The 19,813-nt window shown below is 41.9% G+C and overlaps 1 protein-coding gene across 6 annotated transcripts in view; it reads left to right on the top strand.

Moving 5' to 3' along the window:
• Positions 1–19,813, top strand: part of ADAP2 (ArfGAP with dual PH domains 2) — a 486,416-nt gene that overhangs the window by 433,011 nt on the left and 33,592 nt on the right. The window contains exon 11 of one of the 6 annotated variants that reach the window (XM_069199982.1): positions 8,157–9,274. The exons of 4 other annotated variants lie outside the window; for them this stretch is intronic. In XM_069199982.1, the coding sequence (XP_069056083.1) occupies positions 8,157–8,200 (44 nt within the window). In that variant the 3' untranslated portion in view covers positions 8,201–9,274. Of the gene's footprint in view, positions 1–8,153; positions 9,275–19,813 lie in introns of those variants that run through there. One more of the 6 variants, XM_069199981.1, reaches the window with a different exon arrangement.

The following is a 19,813-nucleotide window of genomic DNA, read 5'->3' as shown; positions in this document are numbered from 1 at the left end:
CTATTAGAAATGTTTTATTCTTCATGTATTAGCATTTGCAAAAAGGCCTACATTTTAGTATTTTTCCAGAAGCACAATGTTAAAATGTTATGCTGACTTTACTGAAATGCTTCAGCCAAACATTGTTTAGTAGACATCCTTTTAAGAGTTCACAGTGGAAATCTATTGCTTTCTCACTCTTTACTTCCTTGTGATAAATATTGCAAGTTTTAACAATGACCTTCAGTTTCTGGTAGGAAGCAACGTTAGCTAAATGTCATGTTCTGTGATGCTGTTTTTACAAAGTTATATTTTTGAGAAAATTGCCATCCTGAGAGAAGCGTGAACATGAGCCTATCTTGGAAAAGGAATGAAGAAAGAAACAAACCGGAGAAAGGGCATATTTTAATTGGCTTCTTACTTCTCACACCTCATAGTCTTGTCCAATAGAAGCCTAGCGAGTAACTTTTGGGACTTCAATTTAGCAACGTTTTAGGTGATGTAAGTCAGTTCTGTTCAGCTCTTGCTAGTGTCAGCTACTTATGATTTTAACAGTTCAGAATACAATAGTCCCAACATTACTGAACTGTTTTCACTTTTCATGTTTCTGATGCTGACTGACTGCTGAAGACCTGCTGTTCCTCTGTTCTACTGATGAAGACTCTGCTAGCTGCTGTCTCATTTAGAAGAGTATAACCAATGTGCATTTATTTTCTTTTGCATGTTTTTTCCCTTTAGAAATCCAACCACATATGTTGTTAGCACCGTAGTTAGATGTTTTCCAAACTTCTTTTGCCTTATTTTTTATTTTTACATGTGCTAAGTCTAGCCCCATACGTTTTTTGAATTAGAGTTTGGTAGCTAGGATGTCTGACCAAGTATTTGATTAAATGTTTATTAACTGATTGAGATTGATTTAACAGCACAACTAATGAATTCTGTTTCTATTGTTCAAAATATTTTTTTGTTATTCTTTTAGAGGGTTTAATCGTGATAGCATTTATAAAATTGAGATTCTTCAGCCGCTTTGGACAGCATGTGTTGTTTCTGTATTGCAATCATTTGGTTTGGCGCATCATTCATGTGACCTTAGTATTGTCAATTTAAGGGCAATACATGTTTAAGCTTTACTAAATTGGTGTGGTGATTCATAACCACATAGGTCATGATGTGTATACATTCTTGACTCCTTATTGTATATTTTGATTGTAATGGTTCTCATTGTTTGATTTGATGATCTCATTATGATCTCATTACTCCTGTCTGAGTCAAAAGATTTGAGTCGACCTCTGAGGGTAGTAGATGTCACTGCCCTATTACATGTCACCTTAGCCTAATAGTAGGTCATACACCCACAAAGTCACTGCATTACACGCTATGTTAGAAGTCATCAGATACCAAATTATCAGTCACATCTGGATTGTATGTCTGAGTAGGCCCATACCACAGGCGCACCTGAACAAACTCTGTGGGCGCAACCCGCCCAAAGGTGAGAAAAATCAGCAAGTCTGTCCTATAAATACAGTCCACAGAAAAAACGATTGCAGCCACAAACATCAACCAACCCATCTGTCTTCCACTCACAAAGACGTTTCAAGGCATATGCAAAGTGGGTAATAGCCCTGGGTGCTCACTTCCAAGTGCCACCTGATAAAGTGATGGGGCGGTCAGAAGGTCCTCCTATTATTGGTCCTCCTATAAAGGAGGTTCTTTGTTTTTTTATAATTTGACATTTGTGCACACACGCTTCATAAAAGCTTTATGTATGTGCCTGCCCAACCATATCACTCACTCTGTCAGGCAGGCAGTTTGTGGTAAATAAAATATAAGCAATATTTCTGTCTAATGTCTCTCTCCTCACCTCAGCTCCCTTCTTCTACCTGGCCCATCTCTCTTTATCACTCTGTTTCTCTAAGTGTCTCTACATCTCTGTCCTTAGCCACCCCGCACCTCAACTATCTCTACCTCCACTATATCTATTTCATCTTTCCTTCAGTACACTTCTCTCTGCCTCACCTTGTTCTACCTCCTACTTAAAAGTTCTCACCTTTCTACTTTCTCTTTCTACCTCAATCTGTCTTCCTCACACCACTCGCTGCACCTCATTGTCTTACTTCCATCTAACCCTTCCCATATCTCTCCATCGACTTCACCTCCTTATCCACCTCATCTCTCGTATTACTTCACCTCTCAATCCCTCCTTATCTTTTTCTAACCTTCCATCAGAGCTCTTTGCCTCACCAACCTTCACCTCATCTTTTTACCTTGATTTTCTCTGTACCCCATATCTTTTTCTATCTCATACCTTTATTAATATGTAGCATCTCAAATTTGCTGACCATTAGTATGATACTTCAACTCTCCAACCCCTATATCTCTTCCTACCTCTGTTCTCTCTATCTCACTTCTCCCCCTCCCTTACTCTTTTCTTGGTGCCTCTATTTGACCTACCATTTTGAACCACACCTTTCTTAATCTATATTACCTCTTTTTCTCTAGTTTACCTCTTTTCTCTTTCTACCCATAACCCTGCTCTACATTTTTCGCTCCTTACTACTCTATTTACCTGATCTGTCTTTTTAGAACTCTTTTCATCTTTCCCCTCAACCACACCTCTTTCCCCTTTGCATCACTATAAACACACAACCTCACTACAAATCGACCTCCCTTTAACTAATTCCCATACCATACCTCTTTCTCTACCCATTGATGTACCCCATATCTCTCCATCATTCTTCTCCATAACTCTTAGCTTTACTTACCTTTCTTTCTCACACTAAAATCTTACCTATCTTTGCATGTCCATGCAACCTCTCTGTATCTTTCTTTATTAATCTCATCTTTCTGAATATGTGACAGAACAACTAGGTCCTAAACAACTATAGCCTAAACCACTACTGCTAAACAACTAAAATGTCTCTACAACTAAGTACTGAACAACTACTGTCTAAACAACAATTGTGCCTGAATAACAATTGCCTCAACAACTAATTTTGATATATATTCTAAACAACTAATAAACCATAAAAAAACAAAAAGAAAACCTTACCTTAAAATTAGTTATTCAGGCAATTGTTATTCAGGCACAATTGTTGTTTAGACAGTAGTTGTTCAGTACTTAGTTGTAGAGACTTTTTAGTTGTTTAGCAGTAGTGGTTCAGGCAAGTAGTGGTTTAGAGCTAGTTGTTCAGGATGTTTCCCCATCTTTCTATGTGTAAAGTATGTTTCTCCCTACTTAACCTATCTCTTTTCCTCGTCTTTAGCTCTACCTTGCTTAGTGTGTCATCGCTCTCACTATACCAGTTGTTTTATACCAATTATGAGGGTGGGTTTATCTTTGATTATGAATATCCATTAATTAGCACTACAATTTCAAGTGCATATTTCTTAATTTCATCTTATTCACAGGTCACCCTTAGAGTGTGTTTGCTACAATGAAAAGAGCAGGCTGGTTAGACAATGAATTGCACATAAAATATTGTTGTTTTCAGACAAAACATATCTAGATCGAAGCAGAAAAATAAATGGTTTTACTAGTGATTGATCGAGCTTTGTTTTGGCACTCTTTGGCAGATGGGTGCCAGGTAGCTTCTGCTTTTGGTTATATTTGTGTGCCCACTTTTCAACACGTTTAACATATTATTCAGTATTGTGTGGTATTACATGGGCTTGAACTAGATACAAATGAATAATCGATTCAGTGTTGTTTCCAGGCCTAAAATATGTCTTGTCTGTTGCCATAAAAAGTCTTATGATGGCACCGCAGTATGAAGACTTGTTTGACATGCGAGGGGACTGAAAAGTACAGACACAGGACCTCAGAAGGGCATGTGTCTTCTCAGTGCAGCACTGCCCTGGCGGATTACGACCACCGAGACCACCAGGCTGTCGACTGGTAGCAACCTGGCAGTGCCGGCGGTCGGACTGTGTCGACTCCACCACGTTTGTAATGTGGCAATCGGACCGCCACTATGGCGGCAGTCCGACTGCGAGTGTGGCGGTGAGTGTGACAGTCTTAAGACCACCACACTCATAATGAGGGCCTCAGTGTTTTGTTCAAGTAGTTGTACAAAATGTAAGTTTTCAGTGGACATAGATCATTGTAGTGGTATGGTGATTTACATAAAGCAAATGCCATTATTGACAGTGGTGGGCCCAGCAGGACCGAAGGGAGCTATGGGACTGCAAGCTCTCTACCTTACAGTTTATGTGTCACATCGCAAGGCTAAGGCCTGCAAGTCAGTTATACTGTGTTGACTTCTTTTAGCAAGAGAAAAGTTGTGAGCTCCTGTGGTGAGTGGCCAGCCATGGGAAGTAACTTTCAGTAGGGGGGTCCTGACAGTTAGAAAGACCAGGATTTAGCTGCCCATAGGGGTCTGGAAATATGCTGATTGCTTGATCTCAGATTCACCTGCAACTGCATAGAGAGTCAGTTTTTTAATTGAATATACAAAGCATAGCCATTTTGGCATTTTCAGCTTGTTAGCTTACATTTGTTGTGAACAGTTGTTCCTGATGGTTCTGAAACAGCAGAATATTCATGACAGGGCAGCCGTTCACTACATTTTCAGTTGTGTTTCTACCCACAGTTACACATCTTTAATATTATTCAGAATAAAAGGTGTTCTCCTTTTAATGCTTTCACAGGACCTGTGACTCCTCAGTGACAGTGCCAGGTGTGTTTTGGATATTCCTGCTGTGCTTGTCTCATTCTCGCTTACAAGCCACTTTCATGATCACCAGCTTTCACGTCTATCTGAATAAATGCTTTCACCAAGGTTTGAGAGTGAATGCTGGGAAGCGGTATCATCACAGGTGATTTCCTACAAAACGCTGTTGTAGCAAAATCTGTCCAGTTTACATATTAACTGTTCATTATGTGTTGATACATCGCAGAAGGGTTCACAATTGCAAGAAAACGTTGGCTGATGGAAATAGGAATTGACCATCGTACATTAGAGCAGGTGCCTTTAAAACATGCAGGACCTCATTACGAGTCTGGTGGTCTGAAGACTGTCGACGGACCAGCGGTGTGGACCGCCATATTACGAGTGTGCCGTTTGGCCTGTGCCAAATCACCACTTTCCAATTCCTACTGCCAGGGTGGTCGGACCACCATGCCGGAGATAAGCATCTCTGACACGACGGTCCACCTAAGACTGCCGGCAGTATTATGAGTCCCCTTTCTGGCAGGGTTTTCATGGTGGTAGCCCCGGCATGAAAACTCTGGCGGAAAGGCTACTGGCGACAAGAATTTGCATTCCTGTTGCTGTTAAACAACTCCCCCTTACATCCAACAGCCCCCCACCTAACCTTCCCTTACAACATTATCACCCTTCACTCACTGTAGTAAACCCCCGCACCCTGTACTTACCCCCACCCCTCCTGCATACACGCATACACCCAGATGCACACACTTCCACACGCTGACACACATGCACACACACCCTGACACTCACTCACTCACTCACACTCACAACAGCCTTACACTCATGCACGCATACACACACAACACCCCCTGAATCCATACACACACTCACAAGCACACACGTGCACACACAACACCCCTCCTCCCCTTTGGGACGGTCACCTTAACTGGTCGTTGAGGTGGTTGTCTGGAAGGGAAAAGGGTCTTGGCACTTGCACCGCCGCCAGCACCCCGCCAACACAACACTGCCACGCTGTTTTTCGAATTGAAATACGGTGGGCGGTGTTTTGTTGGCGTGGCGATGTCAACAGTGCAACCGCCACTAGTCCACCAGGGCCAATATGACTGCTGGCAGTTTTCCACCTAGAAAATGGCGGAAAGACACCAGCAGTCGTAATATGGCGGTCTGAGGACCACCGTGCTGCAGGTCTTTTGGCGGCTGCCAGCACGGCGGTCGAAGTCGTAATTAGCACCGTAATGTCATTGGGGGTGCCCTGTTCTGAGTCGGCTAAAGACACTTTCTTCCAGCATACATTCCACATTCTGCAGGAAAAATGAAGATAAATGGAGAAAAATGCCCCCTAAGACTAACAGGGAACATGAACACGAGAAAGAGATACCGAGGTACAGGTCACAGAGACTGTAATGTACAACCATATTTTGGACATATCTATAACAGGTAAAAAGTTAAGAGCAGCTATGATTCGATCAGGGTGTTAGATTGTACATACCCAGACTCTTGAGTCTCCTGAGACTTTTCAGATTGCACAAATTGCCGAATTCCCAGCATGCAGAATGCTGTTGGCTATAAAGTCACATCTGATTAAAAATGTCACACGTAACATAAGGCTACTAAATAATGACTCACACATAGTGGGGTATTTTGTTACCTTTAAAACTCTTTTACTAAAAAACTAAACTTTGTATTAATTAGTTTATTTAAAAAAAAGGGGCATTGTCGGCACAGTTTGTTAAGCCATGAGAACTTTAAGAGGCGCAGCTCCCTCTGTCCCACTCCTAGTGATTTCAGCTGATTACTATTGGATCCCCCGGCTCTGGTCGCTGTATCCCCTGGTAGCTCCTGCCCCAGTGCTGTTCCCTCGCTAAGTGCTATTTGCATCATCAGACCCCGCTGTATGCATGCCATGCTGGAGACTACGTGTCAGTTTGCCACATACCATCACCCTGTAAGTACACTTTGACTGCAGCAACACGTGATGTCTTATACATGGCTCAACCCTTCCGGTCACAGCTGGTTGTGCTGTGTGCACAAAAGTCTAGTGACAAATCAATAATTACAAAAGCAAGACAATCACCATAATGATCTCAAACTGCCGTTATTGTGTGGGCGATGGCCTGATCACACTTCCTGTGAACGCTCACAACGCAGTTGTAAGGTAATGCAGAAGTTTGGAAAGAGTTCACTCAAACAGTAGGATCTCTGGGTGAGGAGATCCTTCTTAGTCTGCCACAGGGACTCCATTAAGGGTAGTACACTCAACAATGACATCTTTTCATGCCTTTTCTAATTAGTCTCTGATTAAGTGCTAGCCAACCAGCATTGCAGGTGTCTGAGATCTCGGTTATGACAGGAGTACTACCCATCATCTCTTACATCGTCATAATAGCACAAGTACTATCAGCACCAATACAGCTGCTGTTAATTTGCTAATGCAGGCAAACAACATCTCTGAATGTCGGTGTGTGTTCGAATCAGCACAGTAAAGCCAGCCCTACTGGCTTTCCCAATGCTTGTTGTAAACGTTGTGCTTCTGTACTTGTTTTGCATGCAAGATATAACTCTTGTTCAGGGTTACTGTGCTCTGGACCACCTCTGTGTGTCTAGGGAGTTCAGGGTGTGGGTAGATATTCATGATAGGATACTATTGACAGTTCTAGAATGGAGGCTGGCAGGAGTTGGAGATTCTCACAGTGCCTGCCATTGGGCCATAAGGTGGCAAACTATATGTTCAACCGGTCCCTTTTGTGGCCTCTCTGCCGAGCAGACAGGGCAATAGTCACATATCTGCCAATGGTAATTACTATCAGATGTGAAAGTGTAAAGTAGGTGTACACAGCAATAAACATATTTACAACTGTGAAAGAAAGGAAAATGCAGCTTTCACAGGTGAGGAGAGCGGATGCATATGGGAGAGCATGTGAGTGAGTAATGTGGAGTGAGTGAGAATATCCATGAGTGATTCAAAATGAGTGCTGAGTCATGGAGAGTGAGTGTGAATGAGTGTGTATAAGAAGAAGAGTCTAGAATAATTTGGGCTAACTCTATTCGCTCACTGGAATGTATTGTATGTATCACAACCAACCAATTTCAAAGATCACCAGCTGCCACTGCTTTGGATCAAAGTTCGATTATGGAAAGTAAGTTTTGGTCCCCAAAAGTGAGTGCTGGTGCCCATCTTCTGCACACAAAGTAAACACTGAAACAAGACCATTGACCTCAACCAGGTGTGAACATTCTTTCTTTTGTCTGATTCACACGACTACTTCATAGGTGCACAAGTCCTGCTATCACACGTGTTTTCATCTGAATTTTCCTCTATAAGTGCATACTTTTATTTACTTGCTCCTATGTCATCTTTTGGAAAGCTTGTTAATATCCATTAGTCTGCCAGTTTTGCTTTACTATTAAAATAAAAAATTCTGTTGATGATAACGGTACAAATTAAAAGTAAATTATGTTATGCAATTTTTACACCATTATTCATTTGTCCATTTTTCTTTGCAGCAGAAGCCAACCTCAGACAAAATCATAAAAATTCTATAAGACACTGACAGGAATTCTCAATTTAATTAGTATCTTCAGTTATGTGGGTGATGTTGCATTTCATATTCGAAAGATCTAGCACATGACTTGAAGACACGGCAAATATAAGAAGAGACTAACAGATTTTGTTTGGGTGAACATTCTTTCTTATGAAAAAGGAAATCAACAATAAAAATCCATCTCCCACCTAACTGGAGCGTTCTTTGAATGTATAATGGCTAAGGCAGAAGAAAGCCACCTTAAAAGTTTCATATGTTAAGGAAACATCTTACAAACCTGCCACTTCACATTTTTGGCTATGCAGCACTTGAGAATTGCAGGGGACAGTCTCCCACCTGACACCGTTTGACCCAGAGGTCACCTAAGGGAGTAGGTGTTGCAAGGTGAGGACCTAAAGGAGAACCCTCGGTCTCATGGACTTAGAAGTGATAAGGTCATGTTTGCTGTCATTTTATAAAATCAGTTTCTTTTTAAGGGGTCGGGATCTCAGAACCGAAAAGGTTGGATAAGTGGGTAGGACTTCCTTTAATTAGCATGGTAGCTTCCTTCTAGACTTTCCTCCAAGTTTCATCTAGGTTACCTACACCAGGCTCCTCAAGTCTTTCAATACGATGACCTTAATTTGCTTCCAAATTCAAAGATTTTGCACCCTTTAACTTCGCTTTCAATGTTAGCCAGTTAGTTGTGACTTAAAAGTGTTGATCCGGTCTTACCAGTCAACCACACTACTGATATTTACTAATGTCAGGTGCTCCTGACCATCTGATGTGAGAAATTCATATTTAGACTATTTGGTCCCCACTTACCATCACTTCCGGTGCCCTGAATTTTTCATCTGATAGAAAGGCACTTATTGTTGTCAGGGAAATATCTTCTCTAGAGAAAGCAAACAATATAACTTCTGTCTGTCTGTTTTCTTCAGTTAAATCACACGTATGTAAAATATTTTTTTCATAAACTATATTATCATCATTGGTGCTTACTTATCTGCGTCTCATATATTATTTTCTATGGATTTTTATGACACTATGAATGATGAATGCTTGTAATTAGTTTCTGGAAAATAGTCCAAGTAAATTTGTTTGCATGTTTGGTAATAAAGTATGACTTCCTGCAACCAGTTCTCTCAGGTGGCTTTTATGTATGTCCTGCTTCGCGCCAGCTCCAGTTCATCTTTGGGCTCAATTACAAGTTGCCTGAAGACAAACAAGCAGGGATTGCTCAGGGTTTGGAATTATGAGTTGTGCGGAATTTAGCACGTCCAATAAGGGTGTGATAAAGTTTGCATCTCCCTGATAAATTTCAGCAGGTCAAACCATCTGATATTTACTGGAAAAAATGCATGTTATGTCCTTTTTTGAGGGCATACCGCGCAATTGAAGTTAAATATTCCAAACACAGCAGTGTCAGATTGAATGTGGTGCAGTATTTATAAAATCTACAAAAAGGGCACTTGTAAGCATTCACAAAGTAGTTCTCCCATCAATTATATCCAGGGCTTTAGGTGGCATGAATGAAGTGTGGGTTCTGTAAAAAGAGTGTGGTCTATGTAATTAAGGGTATGGCTTAAACACATAAACTACATTTTGGTGATTTCCATCGAGCCCCACCCAATCGGTATCTTTGTTCCTCTCTGAGCTTTCTGTTATTGCATCCAGATAAATAACACAACAGCTGACATTTATCTAAAACCATCTAGAACTAATGGCTTTGTCAGTGGTTTTTAGCTGTTTAACTAAATGACTAACAACAAAGATTGTGTTGTAAACTATTTAAAAAAGGTTTCAATTGTGACATTGTGAGACTGTGAATTACACATTACTGAGTCCTGTGGAAAGAGTACTGGTGTTCAGAGCGTCTCAATTGCTCCTGTTATATTCACTCTATGTTAGACAAGTACGCCATTTGTTGCTCCACATTGCGGCCATCTGCATATCTTACACATCATCTCTTTTCACTGTTTTCCGAGTGCACTTCCTTACATCTCCTTCACCTCACCCCAACACATAACGCACCCACTTACCTGTAAACACATTTTCTTTTACTTTTGCCTTGTCTATATTTTGACAACTGTAATCCTCCTACACACATTTTCACAGAATCCCAATTGGAACTTGAATAAATGACCATTGCCATATGCCAGGGGAAGGATGACCATGTACTGTGAACACTGTTCTATATCTGTCGAAGCAAAAGTACTATGTAGAGTTTCTAGTGGATTCAAAAGCTGCCACAATGACATACTTACATAGAAAGGAAAGCATTAGCAGCAGTGGTGGTTCCTTGCTTTGTGCGAAGGTGCTGCACCCGCCCAAATTCCTTCAAAATCAACAGGCAAAATTCATAATCACTGTAGTAATTTTTACAATACTAATTAAAAAAATTAGTTCTGGCTGGTGTGGGTCCGCTAGCCCGGCACTTTTCACGGACACAGTGCATATGTGCCCAACTTAGTAGCTATGTTGGGTTGAACCAGGGCTTACCTCGTTCTAGCACTGGCCTGTCGATCTTCAGGCCCTCCAGGGCACACCCATCATGATGCACTGCAAGCCTCTCTTTTGAAGGTAGCCTGTTGCATGTTTCAACCCTGTCCTGCATAAGACTACGTGTCAATCACTGAGGGCTCCAGTGAAAGAGGTTACCTGTGTGGGAGGGAGGGGGATGGATCAGGCCTTCGCCATGTGACTTGACATCATCAGAAGTTCTAATGATTCTGTGACGTTGGGTCACATGCAGTAAACAGATACTGCACATGCTCTAGCTGTGCATGCAGTGGCGTAGCGTGGGTTGTCAGCACCCGGGGCAAGGCAAGTAATTAGCGCCCCCTAACCCTTGGATTTTAGCACTCGAGTCTCTTCCAAGATGTTGCACCTGGTGCGGCCGGCCCCCCCTTCACCCCCCACACTACGCCACTGTGTGCATGCACAGTGTATCTGTTTACTTCCACTTTCTCCTTTGTCAGAGAACGGGAGTTCTAGAAGCATGCCATACCTCCTTTCAAGGGTAAGTCGTATCTCCTGCCCTGCCGCCTTTTCCCCAGTTCTCCAGTCTCTTCCATGCCCTCTGCTACGTCTAACAGAGACCGTAGCATAACAAAAAGAAGTAAAATCTGCTTGCTAATCTAGCCAAAGTGCCATTTCAGAGGGCAAACCAAATGCATTTTAAAAAAGACATAAGGAAACAAGAATCAAATTATTTAATGAACATATCTAAGCGCTTGGTGTGTGTGTGTGTGTGTGTGTTATGGTGAAATGAGCGGCATGACTAAACTTGAGGGACAGTTTCAAAACATTCTAATAATAATATAACATTGTAGACAATCAAAACATTCTGCATTTGATTCTAAGGAATGAAATACAGACGGTAGTAAAAGCCTAAAAGAACGAAAGTAAGAGCTAAACTGTTGCTCTCTAAGAGACTTTGGATAACGACAACTCGTACCAAACCAAAACTATGTCAAAATGTGGGCGAAACTCTAACCCGCCTTTCTTAGGTGAAAAGTGGTGAGTCAGTCTGTCCCTGTGTCACGGCCAGTGCACTGTGCGAGCTGCGTCTCTGTGTCAACACATTTATCAACACATTGCTGGGTGTTGCAAACACTCGCTTGTTTGTGTAAATGAGCACAGTTGCTTCAGTCCGCTGTCTCAGAAGTCACTGTTTGTTTCAAAATACTTACGTCTATTTTGTGCACCAGGCGAACGTCACCCTGTAATTTCACATATTGACAGATATGAAGGAAAGCAAAATGCAGTTTTTGCAGGTGAGGAGAGTGGGTGCATATGGGACAGCATGTGACTGAATAACGAGGACTGAGTGAGAATAACCATGAGTGATTGAAAATGAGTGCTGAGTGATGGGGAGTGAGTGTGCGTAAGAACAAGATTCTAGAATAATTTGGGCTAGCTCTCTTCGCTTCCTGGAATTCATTGAATGTATTACGATCCACCCGTTTGAAAGATCACCAGCTGCCACTGATTAGCTGAGGTTTTCTTATAGCAGCAAAGGTAAAAACTGGCAAAAACTATTCTATGACAGAAGTTCCTTATGGTATTTTGCAACCACATTTGCCCTCTATCATCCCGATGGGGTGGTAGATAGTTTAACTGTATGTTAAAAGAAATAATTTTATGACAAGACCGGAGGCTCCTATTATGCATTTCTTTTCTTGCTTTAATTGAACAGCAGCAAGTGAAGAAAACTACAAATCCCATAAGCGAAGAGAAACGAGCCAATGGGAAACGATTTGTAGTTCATTTACAAGAACCAATAAACACCAAGGTATGCCATTATGGCATAACTTGACTGTGAACAGCCCTCTTTTCTTGCTGCTCCCAGCCAAGTTAAGAACTTTCATTTTATGCTACTGTTATTATTGTATGATTACTCCTGAGGAAGTTTCTGCTATCAAACAGGACATTAATGTGTTCTTACAAAATTCTGTCCAACAGGCAGTGAACAGTTCCATAAATAAATTGTTCAAAAATCTGGAATCTTCAGTTTTAAAAATGCTAAATAAAACCATATCAGCCCAGTCTGCAGGGGAAGGCAGACAGCGCCTTTTTCCCATTTCCCAGTAAAAAAATACTCAAAAATTGGCGCTAAAGATTTCTGAGGTTCCCTCACCCATGGCAGAGGATGCAGTTCCTCAGAAGGCTCCGTCTAAGGAGAATAAAAATCCAGATAATTTGAATATTTCTCAGAAACGAAAATCCAAAACCAAACATATCATGTCTCCATTGGTAATTTCTTCCATTCAGGACATTGATGATGATTTGCCTGACGCAGACTCAGATGCTGACCCCTCTGACCACGATGATCTCTGTTCTTCTCCTATTGCAAAGAAACCTACATTTTCCTCCTCTAAGCCTTTCAACCCCAAACCGCTTCTAGATTGTGAGGGTTTACCAATGTTTGATCCCTCCTTCATTTTGCATCCCAATTCAACTGAATGGTTTCCAGCTGCTCACGTGGGTGATTATGTGTCCGACAAGCTATTCTGTCCGCTGGATAAACAAACTCGAGCCAAGCTCAAATCTTAGTGTCCACGCCCTTCTCTTGCACACAAGTCTTCCATTACGCCTTCAATCGATCAACCCATTTTAAAAAATTTCACTAAATTCGGCAAAGATCCTCGGAAAGGAATTGATAAAGCCTGGACCTCCTGCCAGGATAAATTGTTAGATGTCATTGGCCCCCTCACCGGCATTTTTGATATTGCTGAGTCAGCCAGAATCAATGGCTCTTTTATTGATCCTGAAGAACTTTCCTTATGGGTCCAGAGGTCTGTCTGCCTTCTCGGGAATGCTAATGCTGATCTTTCTCAAGAAAGGTGCAAATGTCTCCTACTCAAATTAGACCCAAAACTTGTCAACCTGGCTACAATACAACCCCAAGTCAAAACAGAGGGTTTACTTTTTGGCGACAACTGTATCAAAGAGCTGGGTAAATATGTAGCCACCTTTACCTCCCTGGACAAGGCTCAACAGTCTTTAAAGAAAATGTTCAACCAGCGTGTTTTTGCCAGGGCCGGCAGAGGCAGGAGCCGTTTTTCCGGCCGCTCACACTACAATCAAGGCTCCTGTGGCGCCTACAACACAGCCTACTAGGAATTCAGGCCGCAGTTTTACCCACAAAGGGCCAGAGGATTCCGCTCCAGAGGTTAAAGGAACTCCAGGAATACCAATCAATCAGGTAAATCCATCCTTTTGCCAGGTCCCCGTTGGCAGTCGTATTTGTCACTTTTTCCCGAATTGGTTGTTAATCACCTTAGATCCCTGGGTTCTAAAAACAATTCAAGGGTATATGATAGAATTCTATTCAACCTCAGTTCAAGTCCTTATTCCTCCTCCTCCACGTTTCTCTACAGATATGTCCGCTCTTATTTCTTCGGCAGTCCAGTCTCTTCTGCAAAAACAAGCAATTGCAGTCACTCATCTAGATCCTTCCAGTTTCACCAGCTCCATTTTCTTGGTCCAAAAGAAGAACAAGAAAATGCAACCGGTCATCAATCTCAAGTTCTTGAACCAGTTTGTTGTCTACCGCCACTTCAAGATGGAAACTATCCTCCATCTCAGGGAATCTCTTCTTCAGAACGACTGGATGGTTTGTTTAGATTTACAAGACGCTTATCTAGTAGTCCCAATCCACCCAGAACACAGGAAGTTCCTCCAATTCCAGTGGCTAGACCAATTCTTTCATTTTACATTTCTACCTTTCGGTCTCTCATCATCTCCATGGTGTTTCACCAAGCTCATGAAGCCAGTGGTAGCACACCTCAGGGCTCAGGGCGTAAGACTTCTCATTTATCCAGACAATATTCTTCTGATAAGCCAGTCACCGCAATCGCTTTTAACTCACCTCAACTTAACCTGTTCTCTTCTATCAGACTTGGGTTTCATCATCAACAAAGAAAAATCTCTTCTTCTCCCTACCCAAATTATAGAATTCTTAGGCTTCCAAATCAATTCAATTTAGGCCACTCTGCAACTTCCTTCTGCAAAAATAAAATCTATAAAGTCAGAGATTCTTAAGTATTACGTCACTCTTCCATTTCACTAAGAACTCTCGCCTGCGTAGTCGGTCTTCTTTCCTCTTCCATACAGGCCATATTCCCAGGTCCCTTACATTACCGGGCCCTTCAGCGTTTAAAGATTCAACATTTGCGCAAAGGGCTTTCATACGCAGACACCATTCCGCTAGATCACGATTCTCGCACAGAACTGCAATGGTGGATAGACCATTTAGATGCCTGGAACGGAAGAGCTATCCTTTGCAATCAGAAGCCTCGCAAAGGACAAGGTCTGTTGTGCTATCCTACTCAGGATGGACAATATTTCGGCAGTTCGATACATAAATCATCTCAGAGGCACAAGATCCAAACCCCTAGCAGAATTAGCAAAGGGCTTTTGGGAATTCTGCCTTGCAAACCAAATTGGGGTTCATGCACAGTATCTTCCAGGAACCTTCAACTCCATCGCCGACTGGCACTCTCGTCATCTCCCCGACTCAAGCAATTGGAAACTCCATCCCGCGATCTCTCAATTACTACAGAACAAATGGGGCCCCTTGACGATCAACTTGTTCGCGTCTCGACTAAATTGCCAACTTCCTCTATTTTACAGTTGGCGTCCGGATCCTTTGGCTTTGGCCTCCGATGCATTTCTTCAAGATTGGTCCAAGTCCCTCTCTTACGCTTTCCCCTCCTTCGCTATGATCAGCAGGGTGCTAGCACAAGTTCGGCGTCAACAAGCCACTGTAATTCTTATTGCTCTTTTTTGGCAATCCCAGATTTGGTTTCCAACACTTCTGGAACTTGCCATAGATTATCCTTTCCTCATTCCTCCTTTTCCAGATCTCCTATTGGACCCTCTTCAACTTCCTCACAACCTTGTCTTGGAAAACCTTCCTTCTCTTTCAGCATGGAGAATTTCGGGAATTCCCAGTTTTCCCTTCTCATTTTGGCTCAAGCTTCGGAATATATCAGACAGGCCTGGGCTCCAAGGTCAAGAAAGGCCTACAAGTCAGCCTGGGCTTTATGGCACAGCTGGTGTCTGGGAAAACACATTGATTCCCTTTCAGCAGATGTCACCTTTATCGTGAACTTTCTTGCCGCCGAGGCTAGCAAGGGCGAAGCCTTTCTTACTATCAGTTTGTTCAGATCAGCCATCTCCTCTAGTCATCAGTTCGTCAACGGAAAACCGGTGCGTGAACACCCACTTATTTGCCGACTTTTAAAGGGAGTAAAATTTTCTAATCCACTATTACCTAAGTATAGATTTTTGTGGGATGTTAACGTAGTGTTAAATTTCCTTCTTTCATGGCCCGACAATTCTTCCCTTACTCTAAAAATGTTATCAGCCAAACTCACTATGTTGTTATGTCTCATTTCTATTAAACGTCTTTCTGATGTAAAAGCTTTGGATATTTCCTCTAGACATTTTACTCCTTCTGGTGTGCTATTTACTGTGTCTCGAAGAACTAAAACAAATTTGCATTCTGATTTTTACCCATATTTTCCGGATCACCCTAAACTATGTGTTGCACAATGTTTGAAAGTTTATGAGCAGATGACAGCTCATCTAAGAACGTCCTTAACTCCCCAACTCCTTATTTCCTCAGGAAGCCTTATCGGCCTGTGTCCTTGGTTACCTTAGCCCTCTGGGTTAAATGGATTATGTCTTTGGAAGGCATCGACACCTCCAGATTTGGAGCTCACTCTTCCAGAGGTGCTATGGCAAGTAAAGCCTTTTGGACGGGTTCCCGTCTTGAGGACATTCTTAGATCCACTGATTGGTCTAATGACAATGTGTTCAGAATTTTCTGTTGTAAACCTGTTGATAATGTCTCTATGAATGTCATTAATTTGCTTTAAACACGCATAATAGGAGCCTCCGGTCTTGTCATAAAATGTAGATTTTCCTAGTTTTAATGATGGAAAGTCTTAATTTTATTAAAGACACGGAGGCGAGTATTATCCCAACTCTGATATTACTAACTGTTGTTTGTTTTCTTTTCCTCCCATCCCTCCAGTGTCAACATCGGCTGTTCAACCTGCCACCTAAGACGTTGCCTCAGGGTTTGGATGCTCCACCGTTTATTCTTCCTCCTTCTTCACTCCTTGGTTTGCCGGACCACTAGTGTGCTTCTCTTCATCTACAGTTTCCTGGACTTATGAACTTTTGTTCTGAATTGTTATCCTTTATTATGGCAGTTCTTATTTTAGCTTCTATTTTTCCTTTATTTCGTACTAGCTGATTCTTAAACGCAAGAAAAGAGGGCTGTTCGCAGTCAAGTTACGTCATAATGGCATACATTGGTGTTTATTGGTTCTTGTAAATGAACTACAAATCGTTTACCATTGGCTAGTTTCTCTTTGCTTATGGGATTTGTAGTTTTCTTCTATTGCTGCTGTTTAATTAAAGCAAGAAAAGAAACGCATAATACTCGCCTCTGTGTCTTTAATAAAATTAAGACTTTCCGTCATTAAAACTAGGAAAATCTACATTACTTTGGCTAACATTAATCAGCTGAGTTGGAAAGAAAGTGTCCAAAAGAGTTGGAGTGTACAGGTTCACACCTCACACCAACACAGATGAAAGACCATTTGTTCTGTTTTTTGGGAGATACCCTAACACTGTTTTAGAACCGTTTTGGGTGAAAAAGTTCTTGAGTGATGGGTGAAAGAAATCAGCTTCTTATGAATAGAAGTAGAGGGGGGACAAAAAGATAGGAGATAGCAAAACACGTTTTGATAAAAGAAACTCAGTTAAACAAACAACAGTTACTGTAGGTGATTGGGTCATCATAAGGAAACCAGAAAAAAAGGATGATGGTAGTAAATTGTCTACATCTTTGAAAGTGATAAAAGTTTTCACCAATGCAATTAAGACTGAACATCACCGTGTGGAACCAAACAAGAGTTGTAGCCTAATGAGGGAAACATTTAGAGTGGGGTGAGAGTCTATCTCAGGGTGGTAAGCATCAGAAGATAAACATGATGTAACTGACAAAGGTAAATGTGATGTAAGTGGAAAAAAATCACATCCTCTAGGAAGCCTAGTAGAGTAGTGAAAAGTCCAACATACTTGCATGATTATGTTGTCTGATGAATAAGGATCATAAAAAATATGGAGCTTATAAATGCATCATTTAATGCCTAAGCAGTTGTTTATAGAGAATAGGTAAAAGGGCCTATGCCCCCTGCCTCTGGGAATATATTAAGTAGATTACCATAGCCCCAGTAAAACCGTAAAACAAAACAAAATATTTACAACTGGATTAGATAAGCAAGTTTCAACTCAATAGGAAACACAATCATTTTATAGCTTTCTTCACTCTCATGATTGAAAAGTTACAATAGCGTCATTGAAACCAAATCATTTATATGGATCCTAATGTATATCTCTCACAGACGGCTCACATGGTTCTTACGGGAACTCAACATATTATGTGCCGCTATGAATTGCCAATTCTTCATCGCTATTTAATCCTTGTCCCTACCACCAAGCCTAGGGGGTCAGGGGTTTGCTACTCTGCCCCCTTGTGGATTTTTTTCCATTTTTTTATGGGATTCGGCTGAGTCCTAGTCCCAAGGTGGCTGCCACCACTACCTGGTTGAAGTGGAGACATCAAATCAGCTCTCATTTTGAGATCTGTTGAATCCGCGAACCCTCCATATACATACATCTTTTTTCTTTAATAATTCTAATACTGCTGAACAGATTTACAACAAATTACAAAAAGAGATTTTTCTAGACCAAGATCTAGCCTTCTACCAAATTTGGTGTAATTTCATGTAGCGGTTTGTGCTGCAACCGTGTCTAAAACCCCTGTGGGAAATTGCATTTTGGGCACCCCCTTTTTCTTTGCCCCTGTTTGATGAATCACCCCAAAAGTTTCCAGACAGCAGCTGAAGAGAGTTTCAAATTTGTTTGGAAAATTTTGTGACGATTTCTCAAAGGGCACCAAAGTTATTAGCAAAACAAACAAAATGTTTTTCCTATGGAAAGTAGGTCCTAAATATAACTACCTGAATGCTGCAGAGTAGCTGAATAAATAAACAGAAATAAACAGAGTGGTTTATTTTTGTTCATTTCTCAGTGGTTGGCGGTGCATATTTTATCACTTTTTCCCCTCCACAAAGAAAGGGGTGGCACAGTTACAGATAAATGAGAGCACTCAGTGAGAAAGAGCTTCTGATCCCACTGCTAAATTATGGCTCTTCCCTTTATTGGCAGGGTTGTTAATAGCTGCAGGACAATAACAGCTGTAAATTATCTGTTACCTATTTTTGTTCCCTAACCTTCAGGCACGATATTTACATCCACTTTTCAGTGATTGATATGCTAGAAACCAAAAGTCTCACTCACTGAGAAGGGTTGTCTTATATTGGTGCCCATTCTCAATCATAGCTAGTCTCTTTGGCTATAAGTTTCCCATGCATGCATTTATTAGTGTTGCTGCCAAAGTGTTTGGGCCCAGACCTTCAAACCTCATTCTTTGGAACTCTTGCACCACAAAGCCACAGTAATACACTGCAATTTCTCATAGTTAATTTTACATGGGTAGATTACAAAATCCCTTCGCCACAGGAGACATAGGCCCTCATTATGAACTTGGCGGTCGGTTCCACTCCGTCAGCGGTGGCAGTAGAAACCGCCAACAGAGAGGTCCGGACCACCAAATAATGATCCAAACTAAATGCACGCATCCCGCGAACCACTCACCGCCAGGAGAGGAGTGCCGACGCCCACGGCAAAGTCCGCCCACAGGCTGCGGAAAGGCCCAACCCGCCCATCAAATTGTGAACCACCATTCCGCCGCCAGTTCCGGGGCAGGAATCACCACCACACAAAGCCAGGCGGAAATGAACCAAATATAAGGAACTACGTACCGGAGACCCACAGAACACGCTGCAGCAGCCATGGATAGAGAACTGCAGATCATGCCAGCCCTGCTCCTTGCCATATACCTCCACGACCGAGACCGCTGACGAAGACGACAACGGTAAGTACCGCAACCTACGAAACAAGGGAGGAAATGGCACAGTTACATACCTACCCACTCCACCCATCCTGCAACACCCCCCCAACCCTTCCCAGCAGCACAAGTCATACACCCCA

The sequence above is a fragment of the Pleurodeles waltl genome, chromosome 7, assembly GCF_031143425.1.
Source record: "Pleurodeles waltl isolate 20211129_DDA chromosome 7, aPleWal1.hap1.20221129, whole genome shotgun sequence".
NCBI lineage: Eukaryota > Metazoa > Chordata > Amphibia > Caudata > Salamandridae > Pleurodeles > Pleurodeles waltl.
Note: the sequence above shows the minus strand (reverse complement) of the source record. Positions and strands in the feature narration are given on the sequence as shown.